Source organism: Balaenoptera borealis, assembly GCF_965194805.1.
Source record: "Balaenoptera borealis genome assembly, chromosome: 11".
Lineage (NCBI taxonomy): Eukaryota > Metazoa > Chordata > Mammalia > Artiodactyla > Balaenopteridae > Balaenoptera > Balaenoptera borealis.
Window position 1 is genome coordinate 39,439,147 of NC_138868.1, and position 22,267 is coordinate 39,461,413.

At 50.1% G+C, this 22,267-nt stretch overlaps 1 protein-coding gene across 1 annotated transcript in view; it reads right to left on the bottom strand.

Moving 5' to 3' along the window:
* The window catches only part of OTOG (otogelin), a 90,804-nt gene extending 68,773 nt beyond the window's left edge, over positions 1–22,031 (bottom strand). Inside the window, exons 1-13 of the mRNA XM_082341337.1 lie at positions 21,450–22,031; positions 17,605–17,680; positions 16,535–16,627; positions 16,198–16,352; positions 13,447–13,565; positions 11,160–11,365; positions 10,188–10,318; positions 9,819–9,925; positions 9,289–9,398; positions 8,767–8,895; positions 7,806–7,914; positions 7,470–7,516; positions 6,830–6,975 (exon numbers count right to left, since the gene is read on the bottom strand). Coding sequence (XP_082197463.1) covers positions 6,830–6,975; positions 7,470–7,516; positions 7,806–7,914; positions 8,767–8,895; positions 9,289–9,398; positions 9,819–9,925; positions 10,188–10,318; positions 11,160–11,365; positions 13,447–13,565; positions 16,198–16,352; positions 16,535–16,627; positions 17,605–17,680; positions 21,450–21,584 — 1,563 coding nt within the window. The 5' untranslated portion in view covers positions 21,585–22,031. The remainder of the gene's footprint in view (positions 1–6,829; positions 6,976–7,469; positions 7,517–7,805; positions 7,915–8,766; positions 8,896–9,288; positions 9,399–9,818; positions 9,926–10,187; positions 10,319–11,159; positions 11,366–13,446; positions 13,566–16,197; positions 16,353–16,534; positions 16,628–17,604; positions 17,681–21,449) is intronic.
* Between the last annotated feature and the right edge of the window lie 236 nt (positions 22,032–22,267).

Genomic DNA, 22,267 nt, shown 5'->3' on the forward strand with positions numbered 1-22,267 from the left:
GATGTCACTGAAAGCCATAAGACCCTAAAGAATGCACTTAACTTCTACAAACCTCTGTTCTCTCCTCTGCAAAATAGAGATACAACATGGGGTTGGTCCTCCCTATTGGATACATATAAGAAAACAGTGCATGAAATACTTTGGGGTTGCATTTGTCAAAGCCACAGAACTTTACAGCATAAAGAGTGAATGCTAACGTGTGCAATTTAAAAAAATCATGTAGGAGGTCAGGGGATCCCAGAATGGAATGCAGACTGTGATAAAAGAATCTAATATATTACAAATACATGAAACAACCTCACTAAAGGGGTTTTGGGGAAAGCTGTTGACCTAAGTTACTTTGGAAATAAATGGAGTTTGTAAGACTAAGAGCATAAGGAATTGTGCCTAAGCACTGCACTCTACTTGATAAAGTTATTTCCCATGGAGATACAGGATAATAATTCTGATACTCTTCTACATGTAGACTGGAATTGAACAGTTAGGTAAATGAATAGGTGAATAATGGAAGCCAGGTTTCTTACTGTTGGAGTGGGTGTTTAGAGATAAGCAAGGGGAGGAGGCTAGAATGATCCATATGGTAGTACCTTAGAGTCGGAACATGAGTATGAACTGCTGATTAGCACATAACAAATGGTTATTTATAGAAATATTTATCGACATGTGTATATATGTTGATTAGACAAGGATATGCATGGGTTATTCATATATTTCCTTTCTCTGTCAGCTGAAATGGCCTAAAAGAAATGATACCCCAGTAGCAATGAGCATACCTAGTGCCCAGGTCTTGGTTTCTGACACCATTCTCTAATAAAAGGAACCAAGAAAGCCTGGTAATATTTTTGCAGAAATGGCTGATTCTAGGACTGGGACAGGAAATATACGAGATGAGCCTGGTACATGTTGTAGGGCCGAAAGGTTAAGGAAGTACATACACACACACAGAGTGATGGAAGTGTGTCAAAGGGACACAGGAGCCACATGAAAGACTGCCCAATGGCCAAAGCTGAACAATCTGAGTAACAAAATAAAAAGTATTGGATTATAAACCAAATTATAAAATAAATATCCATGAGTGCATGCTGATATAAATGACTGAATAAATATATCAGGGAGAAAAAAACGAATCTGCAGAAAAACGCGTAAATTCTGTGCCTTCAAGGAGGGGAGCATAACTCCCCATTCTTCAAGTGTGGGCTGAACATAATGACTTTTCTTCCAAAGAGAAGGAAAGTATGGAAAGGGGGAAAAAAGAATAACTTCTCGGTGGCAAACACTACCTCAGCTAGATGATCAAGGTCAATATCAACAATAATAAACCACGTTGATAGTGTGTACCCTTGGTAAGATGTGATGAAAATGACACCTTACCTCCGATCTTCATCCCCAAAACCCACAACCCCACTCTAACCATGAGAAAAACATCATACAAATTCCAAAAGAGGGGCATTCTACAAAGTAAGTGACCAGTATTCCTCAAAACTTTCAAGGTCATCAAAAATGAAGTCTGAGAAACTATAACAGCCAAGAAGAGCCTAAGGAGATGTGATGACTAAATGTAATGTAGTATCCTAGAACAGAAAAATGACATTAGGTAAAAAACTAAGGAAATCTGAATAAGGTATGGCTTTAGTTACTGATGTATCCATACTGGCTCATTATTTGTAATTAACATAAGATGTTAATAATAGGTTGTGACAGGCTTTCTGGACAACATCCAACCTTGGATCGGGCTCAGCTCTTCCTCCTGCTGGCTGTGGGTTGTCAGAAGTGCCCCAAGCCTCTGTAAGCTTGTCTCATTTAAAAGAGGGAGAATAATAATAACTACCACGTGGGGGTATTTTGAGCCTTAAACTAGATGCTGTATGCAAAAGTGATTGAAGTTCCTAGCACTGTGCAAGTATTTTTCATCACCCTCTCCGTTACTGTCCTCACCCCACCCCATTCTGTTCACCCAGACTGAAGTCACAGCTTCCTCTTTGACTTTTCCTGCTTCTCTCCCACATCCCCCCTAACTTTACCAGCCGCAGTCAGCCAGTTGCCAAGTCCTTCTGCTTCTGTGTTAATACATTCTAGAACATTCCAACCTCACTGCCTTTCTCATGTGCTCTAATCCTCCTGGATTGCCCCCCTTCCTCCCCATCCTCAAATATACATATTTTATTTCTGTTTTCCCTTTTCAGGCCCACTTTTTAGGTCACTCAGCTCAAATGCCAGCTCTACCATGAGGCTTTCCCTCTTCCTTTCTTCTACCCCATAGGGGTATTTCTTCCTTCACAGAACTCCCCTCTTACAGCACTGATCGTGTTGTATCTCATACTGAAGCAACCGACCTGAGGACGTGACTGACCTCCCACATCAGGCTGTGAGCTCCGGCGGGTAAGACCAGGTCAGATTCATCTGTATAACCCTCACTGTGCCCAGCACAGGACTGGCCCAAAGCTGGCCCTCCATCAGTTCATCAGCATGGATGAAGTCACAAGGAGAAGACCCGGCTCATGGTAAAAAGAACATGCTATCAAGAGGCGCCATCCAGCACTGAAGCAAGTTACCTCAAGCTGAGGCTGGCCAGCCAGTCAGGGACACGTTAGAGAGAGGGCTGAGTAAGGGACCCCCCGAGGTCCCACAGCCCTCAGGTATTCTAAGACGTCAGACCTCCATAAGTGGGAAGGAGCCCAGCTGGGCTGTGTCTGTCTGCCTTGCCTTTTGCCACCCTCAGGATGTGATGAGAGTGACCCAACGTTTGAGGACAAGTATTCTCTTGACTCAGACAGCAGCCAAGGTCAGGGCCAGGCCATTCTCTGGCAGAGAAAGGGGTGGGGGTCACTGAGGCCTAAAGAGGGAGAAAGCCCAGCCCTCCACCTAGTCCACAGCCCAGCATGGGTCCCCAGGGCCAGTGAGGGGCATGTCCAGCTGATGTCTGCTTACACTCAGGGCCCTCAGTGCTGGGGCTGCAGAAGCCAGCAGGGAGGAGGGACTGGGGGTGGCTCCCCTGGCTATGGGTGTGAGCCCCTGCTCCTCTATGCCAGGAGGAGCTTGAGTGCCACCCAGACCAGGACTGGTGAGGTTGGCTAGCACGGTCAGCTCAGGGACAGTGCAGTCACTACTGAGAGACAAACAAGCTCACATCTACCCCAGACCTGCAAGTTGGCCTTTTTCTGAGCTATGTTCACAAGTGGTTGACACAGCTCAGGGCTCACCTCCTCTAGGAAGCCTTTCCTGATCCACTTCCTCCTCCCACCCGACATCTGGGTGAAACAATAACAGGGAAAAGTTCCTCCATGGAGATCTACTCTGTACTGTCCATGTTGTCACAGCTCCTGTAACATAGTAGGTTATGGGGGTCTCTTGTCTGCCTCACCCACCAAACTGTAAGGTCCAGGAGGGCAGAGCCAGGTCTAATTCATCCCAGCCCCAAAGACTTAACATAGCTTCTGGAAGAAAGAGATGTTCAGTATATGCTGAATGAACGAATGAATAAACGAATACAGAGATGGTGAAGGTACAATCCAAGGAAGCAGAGATTAAGTTGAATTAGACCAATTTTAGAGATTTTTTTTTTTACCATCGCATCAAAAAGAATAAAATACCTAGGAATAAACCAAGGAGGCAAAAGACCTGTATTCTAAAAGTTATAAGATGCTGATGAAACAAATCAAAGATGACGCAAACAGATGGAAAGATATACCATGTTCTTGGATTGGAAGAATCAATACTGTCAAAATGACTATACTACCCAAGGCAATCTACAGATTCAATGCAATCCCTATCAAATTACCAATGGCATTTTTCACAGAACTAGAACAAAAAATTTTAAATTTGTATGGAAATGCAAAAGAACACAAATAGCCAAAGCAATCCTGAGAAAGAAAAACAGAGCTAGGGATTTCCCTGGTGGCGCAGTGGTTAAGAATCCTCCTGCCAATGCAGGGAACACGGTTTCGAGCCCTGCTCCGGGAAGATCCCACATGCCGCGGAGCAACTAAGCCCATGCGCCACAACTACTGACCCTGTGTGCCACAACTACTGAAGCCCACGTGCCCAGAGCCCATGCTTCACAACAAGAGAAGCCACCACAATGAGAAGCCCACACACCGCAACAAAGAGTAGCCCCCACTTGCCACAACTAGAGAAAGCCCGTGTGCAGCAATGAAGACCCAATACAGCCAAAAATTAATTAATTAATTAATTAAAAAAAAGAAAAACAGAGCTGGAGGAATCAGGCTCCCTGCCTTCAGACTATACTACAAAGCTCCAGTAATCAAAATGGTATGGTACTGGTGCAAAAACAGAAATATAGATCAATGGAACAGGATAGAAAGCCCAGAAATAAACCTATGTACCTATGGTCAATTAATCTATGACAAAGGAAGCAAGAATATACAATGGAGAAATGACAGTCTTTTCAACAAGTGGTGCTGGGAAAACTGGATAGCTACATGTAAAAGAATGAAGTTAGAACATTCTCTAACACCATATACAAAAATAAACTCAAAATGGATCAAAGACCTAAATGTAAATGTAAGGCTGGACACTATAAAACTCTTAGAGGAAAACATAGGCAGAACACTCTTTGACATAAATTGCAGCAATATATTTTTTGATCCACCTTCTAATGAAAATAAAAACAAAACTAAACAAATGGGACCTAATGAAACTTAAAAGCTTTTGCACAGCAAAGGAAACCATAAACAAGACCAAAAGACAACCCTCAGAATGGGAGAAAATATTTGCAAATGAAGCAACTGACAAAGGATTAATCTCCAAGATTTACAAGCAGCTCATGCAGCTCAATAACAAAAAAACGAACAACCCAATCCAAAAATGGGCAGAAGACCTAAATAGACATTTCTCCAAAGAAGATATACAGATGGCCTACAGACACATGAAAGAATGCTCAACATCATTAATCATTAGAGAAATGCAAATCAAAACTACAATGAGATATCATCTCACACCGGTCAGAATGGCCATCATCAAAAAATCTAGAAACAATAAATGCTGGAGAGGGTGTGGAGGAAAGGGAACTCTCTTGCACTGTTGGTGGGAATGTAAATTGATACAGCCACTATGGAGAACAGTATGGAGGTTCCTTAAAAAACTACAAATAGAACTACCATACGATCCAGCAATCCCACTACTGGGCATATACCCTGAGAAAACCATAGTTCAAAAAGAGTCATGTACCAAAATGTTCATTGCAGCTCTATTTACAATAGCCAGGACATGGAAGCAACCTAAATGTCCATCGACAGATGAATGGATAAAGAAGATGTGGCACATATATACAATGGAATATTACTCAGCCATAAAAAGAAATGAAATGGAGGTATTTGTAATGAGGTGGATGGAGTTAGAGCCTGTCATACAGAGTGAAGTAAGCCAGAAAGAGAAAAACAAATACAGTATGCTAACACATATATACGGAATCTAAGGAAAAAAAAAAAAAAGGCCATGAAGAACCTAGTGGCAAGACGGGAATAAAGACACAGACCTACTAGAGAATGGACTTGAGGATATGGGGAGGGGGTGGGGTGAGATGTGACAGGGTGAGAGAGTGTCATGGACATATATACACTACCAAATGTAAAATAGATAGCTAGTGGGAAGAAGCCGCATAGCACAGGGAGATCAGCTCGGTGCTTTGTGACCACCTAGAGGGGTGGGATGGGGAGGGTGGGAGGGAGGGAGATGCAAGAGGGAAGAGATATGGGAACATATTGTATATGTATAACTGATTAACTTTGTTATAAAGCAGAAGCTAACACACCATTGTAAGGCAATTATACTTCAATAAAGATGTTTAAAAAAAAAATGTCCACAAACAGTAAATGCTGGAGTGGGTGTGGAGAAAAGGGAACCCTCCTACACTGTTGGTGGGAATGTAAATTGGTACAACCACTATGGAGAACAGTATGGAGGTTCCTTAAAAAAACTAAAAATAGAACTACCATATGATCCAGGAATCCTACTCCTGGGCATATCCCTGGAGAAAACCATAATTCAAAAAGATACATGCACCCCAATGTTCATTGCAGCACTATTCACAACAGCCAAGACATGGAAGCAACCTAAATGTCCATCGACAGAGGAATGGATAAAGAAGATGTGGTATGTATATACAATGGAATATTACTCAGCCATAAAAAAGAACGAAATAATGCCATTTGCAGCAACATCGGATGGACCTAGAGATTATCATACTAAGTGAAGTAAGTCAGACAGAGAAAGACAAATATCATATGTTATCACTCATATGTAGAATCTAATTTTTTTTAAGTGATATAAATGAACTTATTTACAAAACAGAAACAGACTCACAGATTTTGAAAACTTATGGTTACCAAAGGGGAAATGTGGTGGGGGGCAGGGAGGGATAAATTAGGAGCTTGGGATTAACATACACACACTATTATATATAAAATAGATAACCAACAAGTACCTACTGTACAGCACAAGGAACTCTACTCAATATTCTATAATAACCTATATGGGAAAAGAATCTGAAAAAGAATGAATATATGTATATGTATACCTGAATCACTATGCTGTACACCTGAAAATGACACAACATTGTAAATCAACTATATTCCAATAAAATTAAAAAAATAATAAACAATGAGGCCCAGGACAGGGAAGTGACTCTCAGCTAGCAGATGTTCTGGAGCCAGAACCCAGTCTGCTGCCCCCTGGCTCTGCCCAGAAAGAATGGACAGCAGGATGAGTGGGCTGTGGAAGGACCTGAGGCCCTGCCCTAAATCCCCAGCCTCTCTAGGGGGCGGCAGCCAGGGGTGGCTGGCTGGATCAGGTCTGGGGTCCCAGCCCTTACCAGGCCACATGGGGCATTCTGCAGTGTCACTGTGAAGGTGCCCGAGGAGCGGCTCTTGGCGAGGATGTACTGACACGTGGCAGGGAACGTGTAGCGGCGGCCATCGAAGGTCGTGAAGTGGATGTCGCCAGTCACTGAACACTCGGCTGAGGGGCAGAGAAAGGCAGCTAACCCAGGGGAGCTGCCCCACAGGGAGTGCCTTTCCCTGCAGCTCTGAGCAGGAAGAGAAGACGGCACCCTGTCCTCAGGTATCAGGGTGTGTCTGGAGCCCTGGCCCTCCCTTTGAGAGCCCAGCTCACTGGGGAGATGCAGCCCTGCCCCCGCAGGCCTGTCTGAAGGGAGATGCAGCCCTGCCCCGAGCATCTCCCTCTGACAGGAGACCAGGCCCCGAGCATGGAGACCAGACTCGGTCCAGGCCCCCCACGCCCAGGAAGGAGCCCATGAAAAACCCTCCCTAACAGGGGTGGAGCAAAACCCCTTAATCAGGCAAAGCAGCTCTGAGGAAATGAAGAGGGGCATGCTGAGCCAATGGAACTGAGTGACCGCCCACGCCAGCAGCAGGCCTGGCCCCCAGAGCTTCCCTGCCCTAAAAGCTGTGGGACTGGTAGAGGGGTAAGGTCCAAGGTGGGGCCAGGCATACCTGGGCAGACAGATGTGCTGCACAGCCACTTGCCCGCAGTGCATGTGCTGAAACACAGAGACCAGGGGGGCAGGGGCTCACCCCTCCAGGACTAGGATAGACGTCGGAGGGTTGCAGGGTCCGCAGAGCTCCTGCCCCACCCTGAGTCTTCCCAGCTCTAAAATGGGTGGTGGAGATTCCACCCACAGAGTGGATATAATGAGATCTCCTGACTCAGAGATGCTGAGTGAGCACTCCCATGTGGTCAGGCTCCCAGATCCTGGAGGGGCAGCCCTGAGGGAAAGCCCCAGAAGTCACCGCCTCCCCCTTCCCCTCTCCCCAGCAGTGGACACGGACCAGGAGTTGCAGTCTTCTTTCACCACAGAACCAGTCGGGTACAGGGTCCCGTGGAACTCACAGGGACACTGAGCTGGTGCCACGCAGCCCCCATCCTCGAAGATCAGCCCTAGGGTGACAGCAAAGGCCCACTTAACTTACCTCCATTCTTGTTCACAAACCTTTCATGGCTCTCCGGGGCCTGTGAAAAGCAGCATCTCATCCACACTCCTTCACCATCCAGCTCACTTTCAAACTTTCTCCTATATAAATGCTTAATCCCCTCTGAGCAAATAATCCCACTTCCAGACCTTTCTCAGAGAACAACCCACCCCAAACAAAATGCATACTGACTAGCTTCTCCTCCCCACCTCTCAAAAGCCTGTCACTGCATCTAGAACCAGCTTAGGTGCCACCTCCTCCAGGAAGCCTTCCCTGACAGTCTCTCTTCTTGAAATGAATCCCTATATCTCTTCTTGTCTGAACCGCTGAGCTGGTCCTCACCAGATTATGCCCCAGACTAGAGTCATGTGTGTAAGTGTCTTATCACAGCAACCTGATTTTGATTCCTAAAGTCAATGACTGTATCTTTATATTTTTTATCCTAACCCCCAGCCTAGCCATGTGAGCTGCACACTATAGATGTGCTGCAAATGTATACACCATGAAAACAGTATGTGGATGAATGTTTAAGCAAATGCATGTGTGATAAATGAATAAATGAATGACTGAATGACTTGTCCTCATCTACACACCTTAAAAAGCTCAGTCCCAATGAAATTAAATACCCTGATGAACCTCTCAAGAGCCACAGTTCTGCCCCTACTCTCACCTCCCTTAAGCCATCCATTCATTCATTTATTCACTTATTGTTTGTTCCTTCATTCATTCTGCAAGCAAGCATCCTCTGAGCCCTTGCTCCATGCCCATCCGTGTCGGGCCAGGAAGAGGCTGCCAGGTACCCACACCACCCCTCACATACCGTCGGGGCAGTAGCAGCCGTCCACACAGGTTATCTCGCTGTCCACGCAGGATGCCCGGGGCTGGCAGGAGGCAGGGCAGCAGGCGATGCACTCGTTGTAGATAAAGGCCTTCTCCTTGCAGCGCACCGCTTGGAAGGAAGGGAGCAGTATGGCCTGACAGCTCCCTTCTGGCCCCAGCTCTGCCAGGACCGACCCAGGCCCCACCCCAAGCCCTGGGGTCGGGGGTGGGAGGGCTTTGATTTTCCTGATTCCCTTAGTCCCAGTGGGAGCACCAGGTGACCAGGAAATTAGTGAGAGCCTGGGAGACGCTGAGAGCCACCCTGGTGGCCCCAGGCCAGTCCCTCCCTCTCTGAGCCTGTTTTCCCATCTATCACATGCAGATGCAACCTTAGGGCTTAACGCTCTGATAACTGTGGTTCTCAGCAGGACAGGACATTGAGCTGAGGCCTGGGAATGCCACCCACAGCCCCAGGACAGAACTTGTTGGAATCCCTCCCTGCCCACCACCAGGCTGCACCTACTGCATGGCCGGAGCTGGTTCCTCCACCCCTGCAGGGGCTGACCTGCCTGGGCACATGCCCGGGCATACTCTGCCAGTGCCCGGCACCAGGTGGCTTCATCACCCGCTGATCTGTGCAGGGAAACTGAGGGTCACACTGGAATAAGATCCACCCTGTAGCCAGCCCGCCAGCACCCGATAGAGACTGCCAGGGCTCAGGGCACCCTTCCTCGCCACACAGCTGGGAAAGGGAGCCAGAGAAGGCAGCCAGGTATACAGACCCCTAGACTGGAGGCAGGAAACCTGGGCTCTAGTCTCAACATTGCCCCTGACTTATGTGACCCTGAGGGAGTCAGGCCCCATTTCTGGGCCTCAGCTGAATGGGGAAGGTCGGTCCCACCTACGCAGATAAGAATTTCAGAGCTTTGGGAAACATACCTGTTAGGGCCTGGGATCATCAAGCTCAGTGGCCCACGTGATGAACTCCCACCCCAGACTGGGAGAGGTTTCCCTTCAACCCAATACCGCCTGCCCCCCTGGCTCCCCACTCACTGGCAGAGATCGCTGGTACAGCTGGCCGTGAAAGGCAGAGGGCTGACATAGGCATGGCAGGCATCAAAGGGGGGCCGCAGCAGTGCCTCACAGCGGTCATACACACCCTGGGGCAAGGGCCAGGAGCCAGAGCTGGGGGCTGGCAGGGCCAGGTAAAGCCCTCTGACTTTGCCAGTCCCATACAGCACCCCAACTTGAGCCCAAGGGAGAGAAAGGGCCGGGTAGAGAGCAGACAGAAGGGGCATGGGCACCAGCAACCCTGGGCCCCTGCAGCCAATGACTTCCCAAGAAGTAGAAGGAAACCAACCTAAGCTAGACACTAGGGTGGGGGTAGAGGCTGAAGTGGGGGGCTCTCCCCAGGATCCAGACCTGCATGGTTCCCAGGCTCTGCTGCAGGCACGGAGGGCGAGGCAGGGAGGAGGTCGTGGGCCCTGGAGGCTGGTTGGGGGCCTGCTCCTGCCAGCTGTGCACAAATTCAGCCACATCTTCCGTCAGCTTCCCTGTAGGGGAGAACTAGCATGACCACAGGTGGGGAGCCCGAGGGCAGGCAGATGGAGCCGAAGGGATGCCAAGAGGAAGGCAAGGAGTTGTAGAACCCAGCCTCGAGCTCCCATCCCAATCTGCATTTCCCTACGGAGCCGTTCTCCTGAAAAATCCGTGTGGTAAGAATAGTCAAGAATGCTCAAGACCCTGTGAGTTCCCTGGAGTAGATCCCTGCTGCTCTAAACTCAGGAAAGCAACACCATGCAATCGAAAGAGAATGAATGTGTGAGCCTGAACAAGCTCCCATACCGCTCTGAGCCCGAGTTTCCCCATATGTGAAACAGGGCAAAGAGTCCCCTTGTGAATTTATTGCAAGGACTATATGAGACCATGTGGGTAAAGTGTTCAGTGTGTTGTGGCTGCTCAAAGGTGTCACTTCCCTTCTGGCCAGAGTCACCGTGATGTGGCCTGAACCCTTCACTTTAACTTCGTGCCACTCCTGCTGGAGCCTTTCTCTTCCGGGCTCCCTCTAGCCCTCTGTGCCCTGCTGCCACCCCAGCCCCCTCCATCTCCCACTCACCTTGCAGGGTCAGTGCCACCTAGCAAAGTGCCCATTAGATTTCACACAACCCTAGTAGACATTCTCATCATGGCTGTTTTACAGATGAGGAAACTGAGGTCCAGAGAGGTTAAAAGATGCCTGAGGCCACACACTTGGCAAGGGGCCCCTGGCCTCCCACTGGGTCTTTAGTGCCATGACCCCAGGGTTCTGTCTCAAGTCCCTTTCCACCCCTTCCAGCCTGACCTATCCCCCATCCCCACCAAAATCCCTTGGAGGCCACCTGCCCTGCACCTCACCATAGCTGGTCACCAGGTCGTCCTGGGGGTCGGCGTTGTTGTTCCCACACAGCCCATGGGTCCAGCCCAGGAACTCTGGGCTCATTTTAATGTAGACAGCCGAGGTGCCATCCCAGGCCAGCGTGAAGGCCGACTGATGCCGCACGAGGACATAGCCAGCAAGCCGCTGCAGGCGCATGCTCCCCATCACATGTGGCAGCTGGACCCTGCAGGGCACAGCCCAGAGCTTCAGGGCATCCACACCACCTCCACTAGCCCAGTCCCTTCACCAAAGGACCCACCATCCCCTACCTGAAGGACCCACCACGTACACAGGATCTGCCTCACCCCACGGCCACTGGTACCACAGGGTGTGTGGTCCTTATTTTCCCTGCCCCTGACTTCTTGGGTGCCTGGAAGTCCACAATCAGAAAGGGGTTCTTTTGTTTTCAGAGTTTTAAAGTTGCTTTTTAAAATTGCAACTTTCTGGGACTTCCCTGGTGGTCCAGTGTGTAAGACTCCATGCTCCCCATGCAGGGGGCCCAGGTTCGATCCCTGGTCAGGGAACTAGATCCCACATGCATGCCACAACTAAGAGTTCGCATGCCACAACTAAGAGCCCACGTGCCGCAACTAAAGATCCTGCATGCTGCAACTAAAACATGCTGCAACGAAGATCCTGCATGCCGCAACTAAGATCCAGTGCAGCCAAAATAAATAAACTTTTTTTTTTTTAATAAAATAAAATTGCAATTTCCCTTGCTATCTGGAATCACAGTGAGGGCAATCATGGGATTTTGAGCACTAATAGTGGTGGCTTTTTATACCAAAATTATTGATGTATCTTTTTTTTTTTTAATTTTTATTTATTTATTTATTTATTTATTTATTTATTTATTTATTTTTGGCTGTGTTGGGTCTTCGTTTCTGTGCGAGGGCTTTCTCTAGTTGCAGCGAGCGGGGGCCGCTCTTCATCGCGGTGCGCAGGCCTCTCACTATCGCGGCCTCTCTTGTTGCGGAGCACAGGCTCCAGACGCGCAGGCTCAGCAGTTGTGGCTCACGGGCCCAGTTGCTCTGCGGCATGTGGGATCTTCCCAGACCAGGGCTCGAACCCGTGTCCCCTGCATTAGCAGGCAGATTCTCAACCACTGCGCCACCAGGGAAGCTCTGATGTATCTTTTATTGACAGTGCTTCAGTAAACAAAGTGCAGTTAGTAAAGCAAAAAATAATAATAAATAAAAAATAAAATTGCAATTTCCCTGGCAGGGATAAATCTTAGAGTGACTGAATTTGCCAGTTTCTTTCTCCTAGACAGGAGAGATGGTATAAACAGACATCTATTTTGCTTATATTTTTGGTGGGGAGCAAGAAGGGTGTAGGAAGAGAAAAAGAAAAAGCCAAGAGAGAAGACAAACAGGGAATGAAAGAAAAGATGCAGGGCTACAGCAATCTTGACACCTCCCCATTTTACCGGCACAGGCTTGCCTAGCCAATCTGGAATTTGGCAACTTTCACCCAGCTGAAAATTAGGAGGAAGACAAATGAAGTGTCTAACCAGCCAAAGCTGGTACCAAAAGATCCATCTACCAATGCTTCTTTCATAGGAGAAACCCCTGGGCCTTCAGTTCTACACTCAGCCCCAGAAAGCTTGGTTACCCAGTTTCCAGGTCTGAAGCAGGAAATAAAAGAGGGGAGAAGGGTCAGTGCAGGAAGGTCCCCCTGACAACAACATGAAGTGGCAGTGGACAGCAAGGGAAGGAAAGGCCAGTGAAGAAGAAATGAAAGAAAGATTTCAGGAAGGACCACAGTCTGGGGCCTTTTGGTGTAGGAAGCTGGGACTTCACCCCGCGAGTGGTCCCTCAGGCATCCCTGACGCCCCAACAAGGTAAGTAACATTCAAAATGAGCCCAGGCCATCACAAAAGGGTGAAAGTGTGCTCAGAATCTGCTCTGAGGATGCTTCAACTGTGTATGATACATTCAGGAAGATTTCCTTCAACTTGTGAAAGAAAAAAAACTTAAGCATGCTTATAGTGGTAAATTCTCAGCTATCTGGGAAACTCTGCTATTTGCCTGAAAACCCACTGTCTAGAAATCCTGACAGTTCCAGAAAATTGTGAGGGACTCTTTCTGCAAACCCAGCTGACTAGCAACCCAGCTGGCCTGCCAGTATGCTTCTGCCCTGGTGTGCTGCTGTTTGCCCCCTGAAAACAATTTCCTTGAGGCTTGAGAAGGGAAGATGCTTACCCATCCACCACCACCCATGCCAGGGAGTAGGGGAGCTCAGGGCAGTAGATGTTACAGTTACCTTATGCCTCCATGGGTGACCTCCTTGGCCAGATGGATCTCCTGCTCACCCGCTAAGAAGAGGCTGACAGACCTGGAGCAGGTGTAGGGGGAAGAGCCACACTGCGGGTCGTTGTGCACCTGGTGGGGAAGAAGGGGCAGTTCGGAGGCCAGTGTGCAGGTTCCTGCCACACACCTGGCCCCGAGCTTCGGTTGTGGGCCCAGGGGCACCCTGTTGAGCTTCCACTAATGCCAACAGCCTGCCTGCTGCATGCCAAGCGCGTTTCCTCTGTGATCTCTCCCAGTCCCCACAATACCACAGGAAGGTCAGAGCTCTCATTACCTGCATTTCAGAGAGGAGGCAACTGGTGCTCAGAGAGGTGAAGTGACACACACAGCCAGGATTCTAATCCAAGTGTGCTGTCTTCCTATTTCCAGACTTTTCTGTTTATCCATCCCAGGTTATCCCATTGGATTGAAAGCCCAGTTACACACACCATCTCACACTCATACAAACCACACACACACACATCTCATATGTATATCACAGGGCACTCTCAAAGCACACACTATAAACACACACTCCTACCACAACCCTGGCAGATACAGTCTAGCCCTCCCCTGCACACACAGGCAGACATGTCACTCCTGTGCTGCCTGTCACATACATGTCTCCTCTGGCCCCTGCTCAGACAGAACCTATACATCCAAGGCCATAGGACCCAAGGAGGGGAGGGGTGGGGCTCCCAGAGTTTAGGGAAAATTCTGAAAATGTCAATCTGCCAAATGTGGAAATCCATCCCATGAGTGAGCAAACCTTCCACTAGGGGCTTCCCTGGTGGCGCACTGGTTCGGAATCTGCCTGTCAATGCAGGGGACAAGGGTTCGAGCCCTAGTCCAGGAAGATCCCACATGCCACAGAGCACTAAGTCCGTGCACCGCAACTACTGAGCCTGTGCTCTAGAGCTCGCAAGCCACAACTACTGAGCCCGCGTGCCACAACTACTGAAGCCCGCGCGCCTAGAGCCTGTGCTCCGTAACAAGAGAAGCCACCGCAATGAGAAGCTCACGCACCGCAACAAAGAGCAGCCCCCTGCTCGCTGCAAGTAGAGAAAGCCCACGCACAGCAACGAAGACCCAATGCAGCCATAAATAAATAAACAAACAAACAAACAAACAAACCTTCCACTAGATTATCATTAAATGTGGTTAAGCAGCCTGGAGCCATTTCAACTAAAAGTGGGACCTGTGAAAGCCATTCCATAGTCTAAATATTTTTCAAACTTTTGTGACCATGACCCATAGTGAGAAATATATACACATATAAATAAAACAAAAGTTTTACAAAATAATATTACCACTATTAATGTGTAATGCATCCCTGCAATATTTTCTATTTATAGTCTCTTTTTTCTTTCTTTCTTTTTTCTTTTTATGCTGGTTATGACTCATTAAGTTCATTTCATAACCCTTGAATGTGTGGCATCCCATTGGTCTAAGTAATTGTGACATATCCATCATGAAATGACACAGTCATGATGTGTGATACCCATGATACCCCGAGGCAAAGCGGGGAGAATTGGTCAGGGTTCCCAGTGCATCCAGGGCATAGCTCCCAGGCAGCCTCTTGGCAGGTCTATGCCTGAGACAGAAGGGGCACACCCAGCTGGCAGAGGGGTGACACTGAGCACCGGGATCTCCCCTATCTCCCAACCCCTTGGCCTTAACTCCGCACTGGCCAAGGTGCCCTCCAGCAGAGCTGGCTCCCCAAGTAAACTCTTCTCCAGGTAGAGAGCTGTGCCTGAAGGCGACTGCCCACTCGACACACAGGGTAAACGTGAAAACCAGGTCTGCCCGACAGTGAGTCTCACACATGTTCATATACAAGACAAACTTTTACTGAGCATTAATCCAGGTACTGGGAACAGCAGTTGAAAAGACATATTCCTTGCCTAGAAAGCTTACATCTGGAGAGTAGGACCAGAAACAGATCTTTGTAAGAGAAACACAATGACAGGGTAATGATGCGGAACTTTGGTTCCACAGAAAGGAGTCCCTGAGCCCACTCAGGAGGTCAGAGCATGCAGAAAGGCTTCTTAGAGGAGATCACCCTAAAGTGAGTCATCCAGGACCTCTACCACTTCCTCTGTGGCACCATGCTCTTTCTTATCTAAGGTCCGTAGCACCCAATGTCCCCTTGGCCTAGAATGTTCTCACATCCACGCCCCGACCAACCCCTTCACTTGGCTAGCTCTAATTCATTCTTCAAATCCCAACTTAAATATCACTTCCTCCAGGAAGCCCTCCCTGATCACCATCCTTCCCAGTAAGCAAGGTTAGGTTTCCATCACATGCTCTTCTAGCATTTGGAACTTCTCTATTGCACTCAGTTGCACTTGAAATGATTCATTTGACTTGATGTCTGTTTTCCCCATTAGACTATAAGTTCCATGAGGACAGAGACCACATCTGTGTCTTTGTTCACAGAGCCAGCACCAGGCCTTGTGCCAGGAAAAGAGTATAATTACGCACTTAATGAATACTTGGTGAGTGAGAGACTAAGTGAATGAATGGCCAGGGGCAACCAGGAATGGGTGGGTGAGTGAGAACCGTGGAGCCCTCAGCTCCCTCCAGGTGCAGACGCCCTGGGCGGGAGCTGGGAGAGGAAAGGAAGGTGTCAGCCTCTCTAACCATGACAAGTAGATCCCAAGCCAGCCCAGCCTTCAGGGTCTAGTGGAACCTTCCTAGACAGGCAGGGCAGGGAACGCCTCACCTGGACTGAGAAGGTCTGCCCCTCGGGTTCATGGCGCCCCACCAGGGTGTAGCTGCCCTTCCCAGACAGGTAGTAGTAGAGGCCATCAAATGTCTCCACGTGATGCTGTCCCCACGCCCGGCAGATGCTGTCCCGCTCAGGGCCAACATTGTACACTGAGCCAGAGAAAAAAGAAGCTGTCTGTGCAGCAGCAGTCGGCTCCGAGCCAGAGGCTGGTGGGTTCCAGCCCTGGCAGGGCCACTCCCACTCCCCTCTAGCCCAGAGCCCCACGTCTCAGGCCCGCAGATTTCCCTGTACCCATGGCCCCTCTCGGAGGTGGGATGGAGCCCAGACCCACCCATCTGGCAGCGCGGCCCAGTGGCATTGAAGCGTCTGCAGTCGCAGAAGGCCGGGTGCACACACTCACCCCCGTTGAAGCAGGAGAACAAGTCTGCAAGGGAGACAGAAGGCACCGCCCCGTCAAGCCAAGATTGGCAGAACCCATCGAGGCAGCACCTCCCTCAGGCTGGGACCCCAGGCCCCAGCCCTCCCAGAGCTACATGGAACTCAGATCCCCATCACAGGTAGCCCTAGCTTTCCTCAGTAGCTAGCTTTAATGGGGGCAGGAGTAGGGCACCTCAGACTGCTGCCCCGCCCCATCCCTAGCCGGCTGTGGGGTGGGGTCTCAGAGTACCTGCCTTCCGTATGTGCCAAGTGGTCCCCAGGCCAGCCCCACCTAGGCCTTCAGCTTCCTAAGCTAAAAGTTCTTGGCCACCAGGCAAGGCAGGCGGAACTGCGAACATGGAGCATATGGGGTGAGCAGGGAGACTGCCCAGAGATCTTCATGTACTGCTCTTCCTCGCTGTTCCATTAGCTCAGGGAAAGAGTCCAGGGCATAAACCAAGGGAAGGGGAGGGGCCTCACATTTGTAATATAGTAGAAAGGAAGGCCACAGAGGATGACAGGACAAAGCAGAGCAGAGTGTGGTGAGGGAAGGAGCCATAATGTGAGAAGAGGGGCCACAGACAGAGGCCAGATGACGAGAGAGGCCATGGACACGGGACAGGCGAAGGGAGAGGCCATGGACATAGGACAGGGCAAGGGGAGAGGCCACAGAAAGTAGAAAGAGGCTACAGACACAGGGTGACGTAGAGAGGGAAAAACAACCACTAAACAAGAAGCTCAGTCTCTCTGGAGTCAGATAGTGTGAGGCAGACAGCCGCAGAGCCATGGTCATCAGAACAGGGTACTTCCTCAGCCAGGAAGGAGAAAGCAGAGTAGAGCTGGAGGCTGGGGCTGGGGACGGTGGAAAGAAACCCCATGCAGGGAAAAGAGGTCCCAGGAGGCCCCGAGAGAAGCCTGGGCCTGCGCTCACAGGGCTTTCTGCAGGCCAGGGCCTCCCACGGGCCACAGGGAGGGGGCACTTACAAGATGGTGCACATTTGGCCCGATGGAGTCGCCTTTCCCAGGAAGACATGGCCAAGGAGTCCAGGGCTTCAGCCTCCTTTTAAAGACAGGAGAAGGAAGAGAACGCAATCAAGGGCTAACCTCAGGGAGCAGCAGCCTTCCCGGCGGTCACAGCCCTTCCTGCCCCTCAGCGGGAGGGAGGCAGGCCCTTTGCCACTTGGTGCCTCAGTCACCCCACTTCCCCAGACCCCCCTCTGAGAGGTCTGCAAGGCAGGATTTTCAGGCCTGTCTTAGGTCCGGAGGAGTGAGGCCTGGTTTACACCCTCCCAAGTGGCGTCGTGGTGGCAGGCTGGGGAGGCCTGTAGCCTGAACACACCCGCTGCCCTCCAGGCTCCAGGGTGTCGTCCCCTCCACCGCCCGCCCGCCGCCTCCCCAGCTCCTTCCCTCCCTAGTAAACCTCTGTGTCCTCCACAGCCCGGAACAAAACCCCCTTGTCTGGAGAACAAACACGACACCTCCTCACCACAGAAACCACATGGGGCAGAGCTAAGAAACAAAGGCAGCCCCTCACCCCAGGGCAGGGGGACATCCCCCCGACCCCCCACCCAACCTTTTGGACCCTTCTAACAGCAAACACAGTGCCTCGCACATCACCACCGGTTGTCCTCAGAACTCAGCTCTGAGCCAGGACTCTCCCCAATACCACACATCCGAGGACACAGGCAAAGCCCTGTGAGACCCTATTTTCCAGACCAGAAACCCCAATGCACGGTCTCTTGAGATACAAAGCATCTGAAATCAGGACTGCCCGAACATCATGCATGTTCCGTCACCACAGGGCTAGCCGCCCTCTCAGGACTCCAGCCTGAGGTGTCTGACGTCACCTGGGACTGGGACCCTGGGCACAGCAGGCTCCTCCCTCTCAGGACCTCAGCCCCCGCATTTGTACAACTTCCCGGACCGGGTGCCCGGTCTGGCCCAGGGATGGTGAACGGGAGCACGTGTTCTTTCTCACAGGGCCAACGAGGCACAAACCACACTGAGGGTGTTTGTCTCACATGTTTTCTCCCTCACTGGCACCTCTGCGTCCCCAGGCTGAATCCCCAGCCTCTAGCAAAGGACTTGGAACACAGGAAGTATGCAGAGCACCTGATCCCTGGAGCCCAACCCCAGCTCTTTGCACCTCCTGCAGGCACCCACCCCCTCCCCCTTCACTGTCCTGCTGACCCCCTCGGAGGTCACTGGCCCTCCTCGACCAGGTATCAGTGTTCTCACTCCCTGGTTCCTGGGTCCTCCCAGCTCTCCTTACCCTGTAGATCCAGGCTGAGCCCCAGGAGTCAGGCTTCCCACCCTGGTAGTAATCGGTCTCACGGGGCCTCAAAGACCACTGGCAATGGAAGAGAGCAGCCGGGGAAAGGCTCATCACCAACAACCCCCAGGCCCGAAGAGCTTAATTCAACTTGGTCCTTGTGCCTCTCCCCTCCTCGCCCCCCTCTCCCCCAGATGTGGCCCCTGTGATCGGCCTTGTGAGGGTAAGACAGCCTGTGCTGCAAAAAGTCGAGGCCATTTTCTGGAGAAGAATTTTAAATCCTGTCCAAATGATTCATCTTCAGTATAGATCAGGAGTTCTTAATCATTTTTATGCAATGAACCCCTCTGTCAATCTAGTGATGCTTACGGGCCCCTTCTTGGAATAAATGTTTCTAAATACATAATATAAAACATAAGATTACAAAGGAAATCAAGCATATTGCAATGCAGTTATCAAATATTTTATAACTGGGTGACAGTAATATTTGTGCTTCTTTATTAATACGTTAAATCACAAGACCAAGCAGCAGGCCGTATCACTGCCAGAATCTGGGGGCAGTGAGCATAAATGAGATCTGGAGATAGCAACAATGATTGCAAGGTGATAGGAAAATATCTGTGATTTCTACTGGTGACAGTCACAGACACTGCTATTATTCTGTGGTCTGTAGCCTCTAGTAATAATTAAAGGGAAGGCTAAATTTCAGTTCCATTGAGGAACAAATGCATTTTTCCCCCATCCAAGTTCATGGACTCCTGGTCTACACCATCAATTCTCCGGAGAATGGCTGAGCTCTATAGAGTGAGGTAGCACTGAAATGAAGGGTGGTGGTCTACGGGTCTGAGACCCCCCTCCCTCACTGAAGAGGGCACTCCAGGCAGAAGCCCTCAAAGGATCCCCAGGTTCACCTTCTAACTATTTGCCTCATTCCTCCCCACCCTCCCCCAACTCCAGCAGCCTCAAAGGAGGGCCATTCTAACCCCTTGTTTGCTCTAAGGAGTAACGTGAGAAACCTACTGGGGTTGCCAGTAGGTTGGTCTAGATGCTTCCCCAAGGAAAAGAAGGGGAGGCCTACCCTGGAATCCAGCAAGGAAAGAAGCCCACTAGGGGAATGAGATGCTTGGGGAAGGATCATTACCCCCACTAAAATACAGGGATTCCTGGGGTCCGGAGGGGCATTCATGATACGGGGGAACAAGCTGGCTCCATCCGGAGACCTTGCTCTGCTGTGCCCTGAGGGCCCCGGCAAATCATTCACCTACCTCGATTTCCCCATCTATAAAAAGAATGATAAAAAATTTTTTTAAATAAAATAAAAATAAATAAAAAGAGTGACGACATTATCTTTCAATTCAAACTGTACCTGACTGTGATTCTAAAACTTGGGGCCTGAGGAAATGGGCAAAAGAGAAAAAAAAAACCCATATAATCCAGACATCAGAAAATAAGCATGCCCTTAGTAGATGCAAACTATTAGATACAGAATAGAGAACAAGGTCCTACTGTATAGGACAGGGAACTATATTCAATATCTTGAGATAAACCATAATGGAAAAGAATATAAAAAAGAATGTATATATATGCATAACTGAGTCTCTTTGCTGTACAGAAGAAATTAACACAACATTGTAAATCAACTATACTTCAATTAAAAAAAAAAAAGAAAAGAAAAGAAGTATGCCCCCTCCTACCTTGGGGTCTTCATATCTATTTCCAAAGGGCAGGTATCTGGGACACACTGTTTTCTATTATAAATGATGCTCCCATCCTACTGGCACAAGGAGCTCCCCACAGCTGATCCCCAGGGCCAGGGTGCGTGAAATTGAGGCTCGAGATTCTCTGGGGGACCTGGCTTCGGGTGGGCTGAATTTGTAACGTGTCCGTGGTTGTAGAAAGGAGACAAATGCAGGCCAGGATTAGAAAGAGAAACTGAGTCACCTGATCCAGAGACCGAAGAAGTTTGGCAAAGAGAGAAAACAAAGCACCACCTCTCCCTAACGCACGGAGGAGCTGGAGGAGCTGGGGAGGGTAGGCAACAGTGAATGGTCAAGACTCAGAGGATGGTAGTCAGGGATCTGTTTCTCAACCAACCTTTCCTTGCAAACCCCACCAGGTGGCCCGGTTTTTGTCTCTCCTCTCAAGGCAGCACTGCTGGGGCACTGCTCAGGGATGAAGAAGGGCCTCTGACAGGGTTTAGACCAGGCAGGGAAAAGAGACTCCACTCCCCCAAATCCTCACCTTCCTACTTCACCAAGGGAAGGAAAGAGCTCAGCTGTCTCCTGATAGCACCTTTGTGCCTTCCTCCCCTAAAAAACAATTTTTAAATAAATAAATAAATAAACTGGCTACAGGGCTCCAAGAGATTAGGAAAGTGGGAATAGAGGTATCCTATAAATTTGCGTACTTCAGGCACATTCTAGGAATCTTGTTTGTTCCCTCTGAATAACTGCAAAGACACCCTTCCTGCAACCTACAGAGCTCCCTGCCAGCCTCAAACCCAGAGAGAAATAAGCCCCTGCCAAGTGAAGCCCCCCTTCCCCAGGCCTCCCCTTACCTGGCCTCCCATCACTGTTGTAGCATCCCCTATGGCAAGGATCGCCTCCTGATGGCTGTGGCTAGATGAGAAACAAGCCTGGCATGGGTGAGGGGATAGGAGTGGGCCATGCCTCCCCACCACCCCCAGGCCCATCCCACCCTCTATGCTAACCCCTGGGGTCACCCACGCCAGGAATAAAGATGGAACCAGTGAGTGGGGCAGCCACAAGCTCTTGCCTACTCACCTGGGATCCTGGGCTGGCTCAGGCTGCAGCTCTGCATTGCCCCAGGGTGTGGGTGCTGCGGCTGGGGAGGGGGATTACTCTCTACTCAAGCGATGCCTCCCACCACCTGCCCCCCACCTGCTAGGAAGCCTCTCTCACACCCCATTCTCTCTCCCTGCAGCCTTCTCAAATCCTTTCTCCCCCTCCCTGGCGACTCTTCTCCAGCAAGGGTCTCCCTCCTCCTTCCCACTCTCTGTGCCCCAGTTCTCTCTGGTTCCCCCCACTTGGGTATCTTCCACCCTGCCGAGCTTGAGAGCCATTCCCCTGGTTGTGGCTGACCTTTCTTTCCTTCTGCGGTCACTCTCCCCCGACCCACTCCCTGGCTGTCCCCCTGCCCTCCCTCAAACCTTCTTTCTTTCCTGCCTCTCTCCAACTTGCCCAGGCCCGTCCCCCTAAAGGTTCCCTCAGCCCCCTGGGGTCCCCTAGTCCACACCCGTCTCACCGAGAGACTGTAGCGGCAGGGACTCCCCTGCCGGCTCACCCCGGGTCAGCCAGACGCAAGCGACTAGCAGGCAGAACGCGGGCGCCGGGGCCCCCATAGGGGCACGCGGAG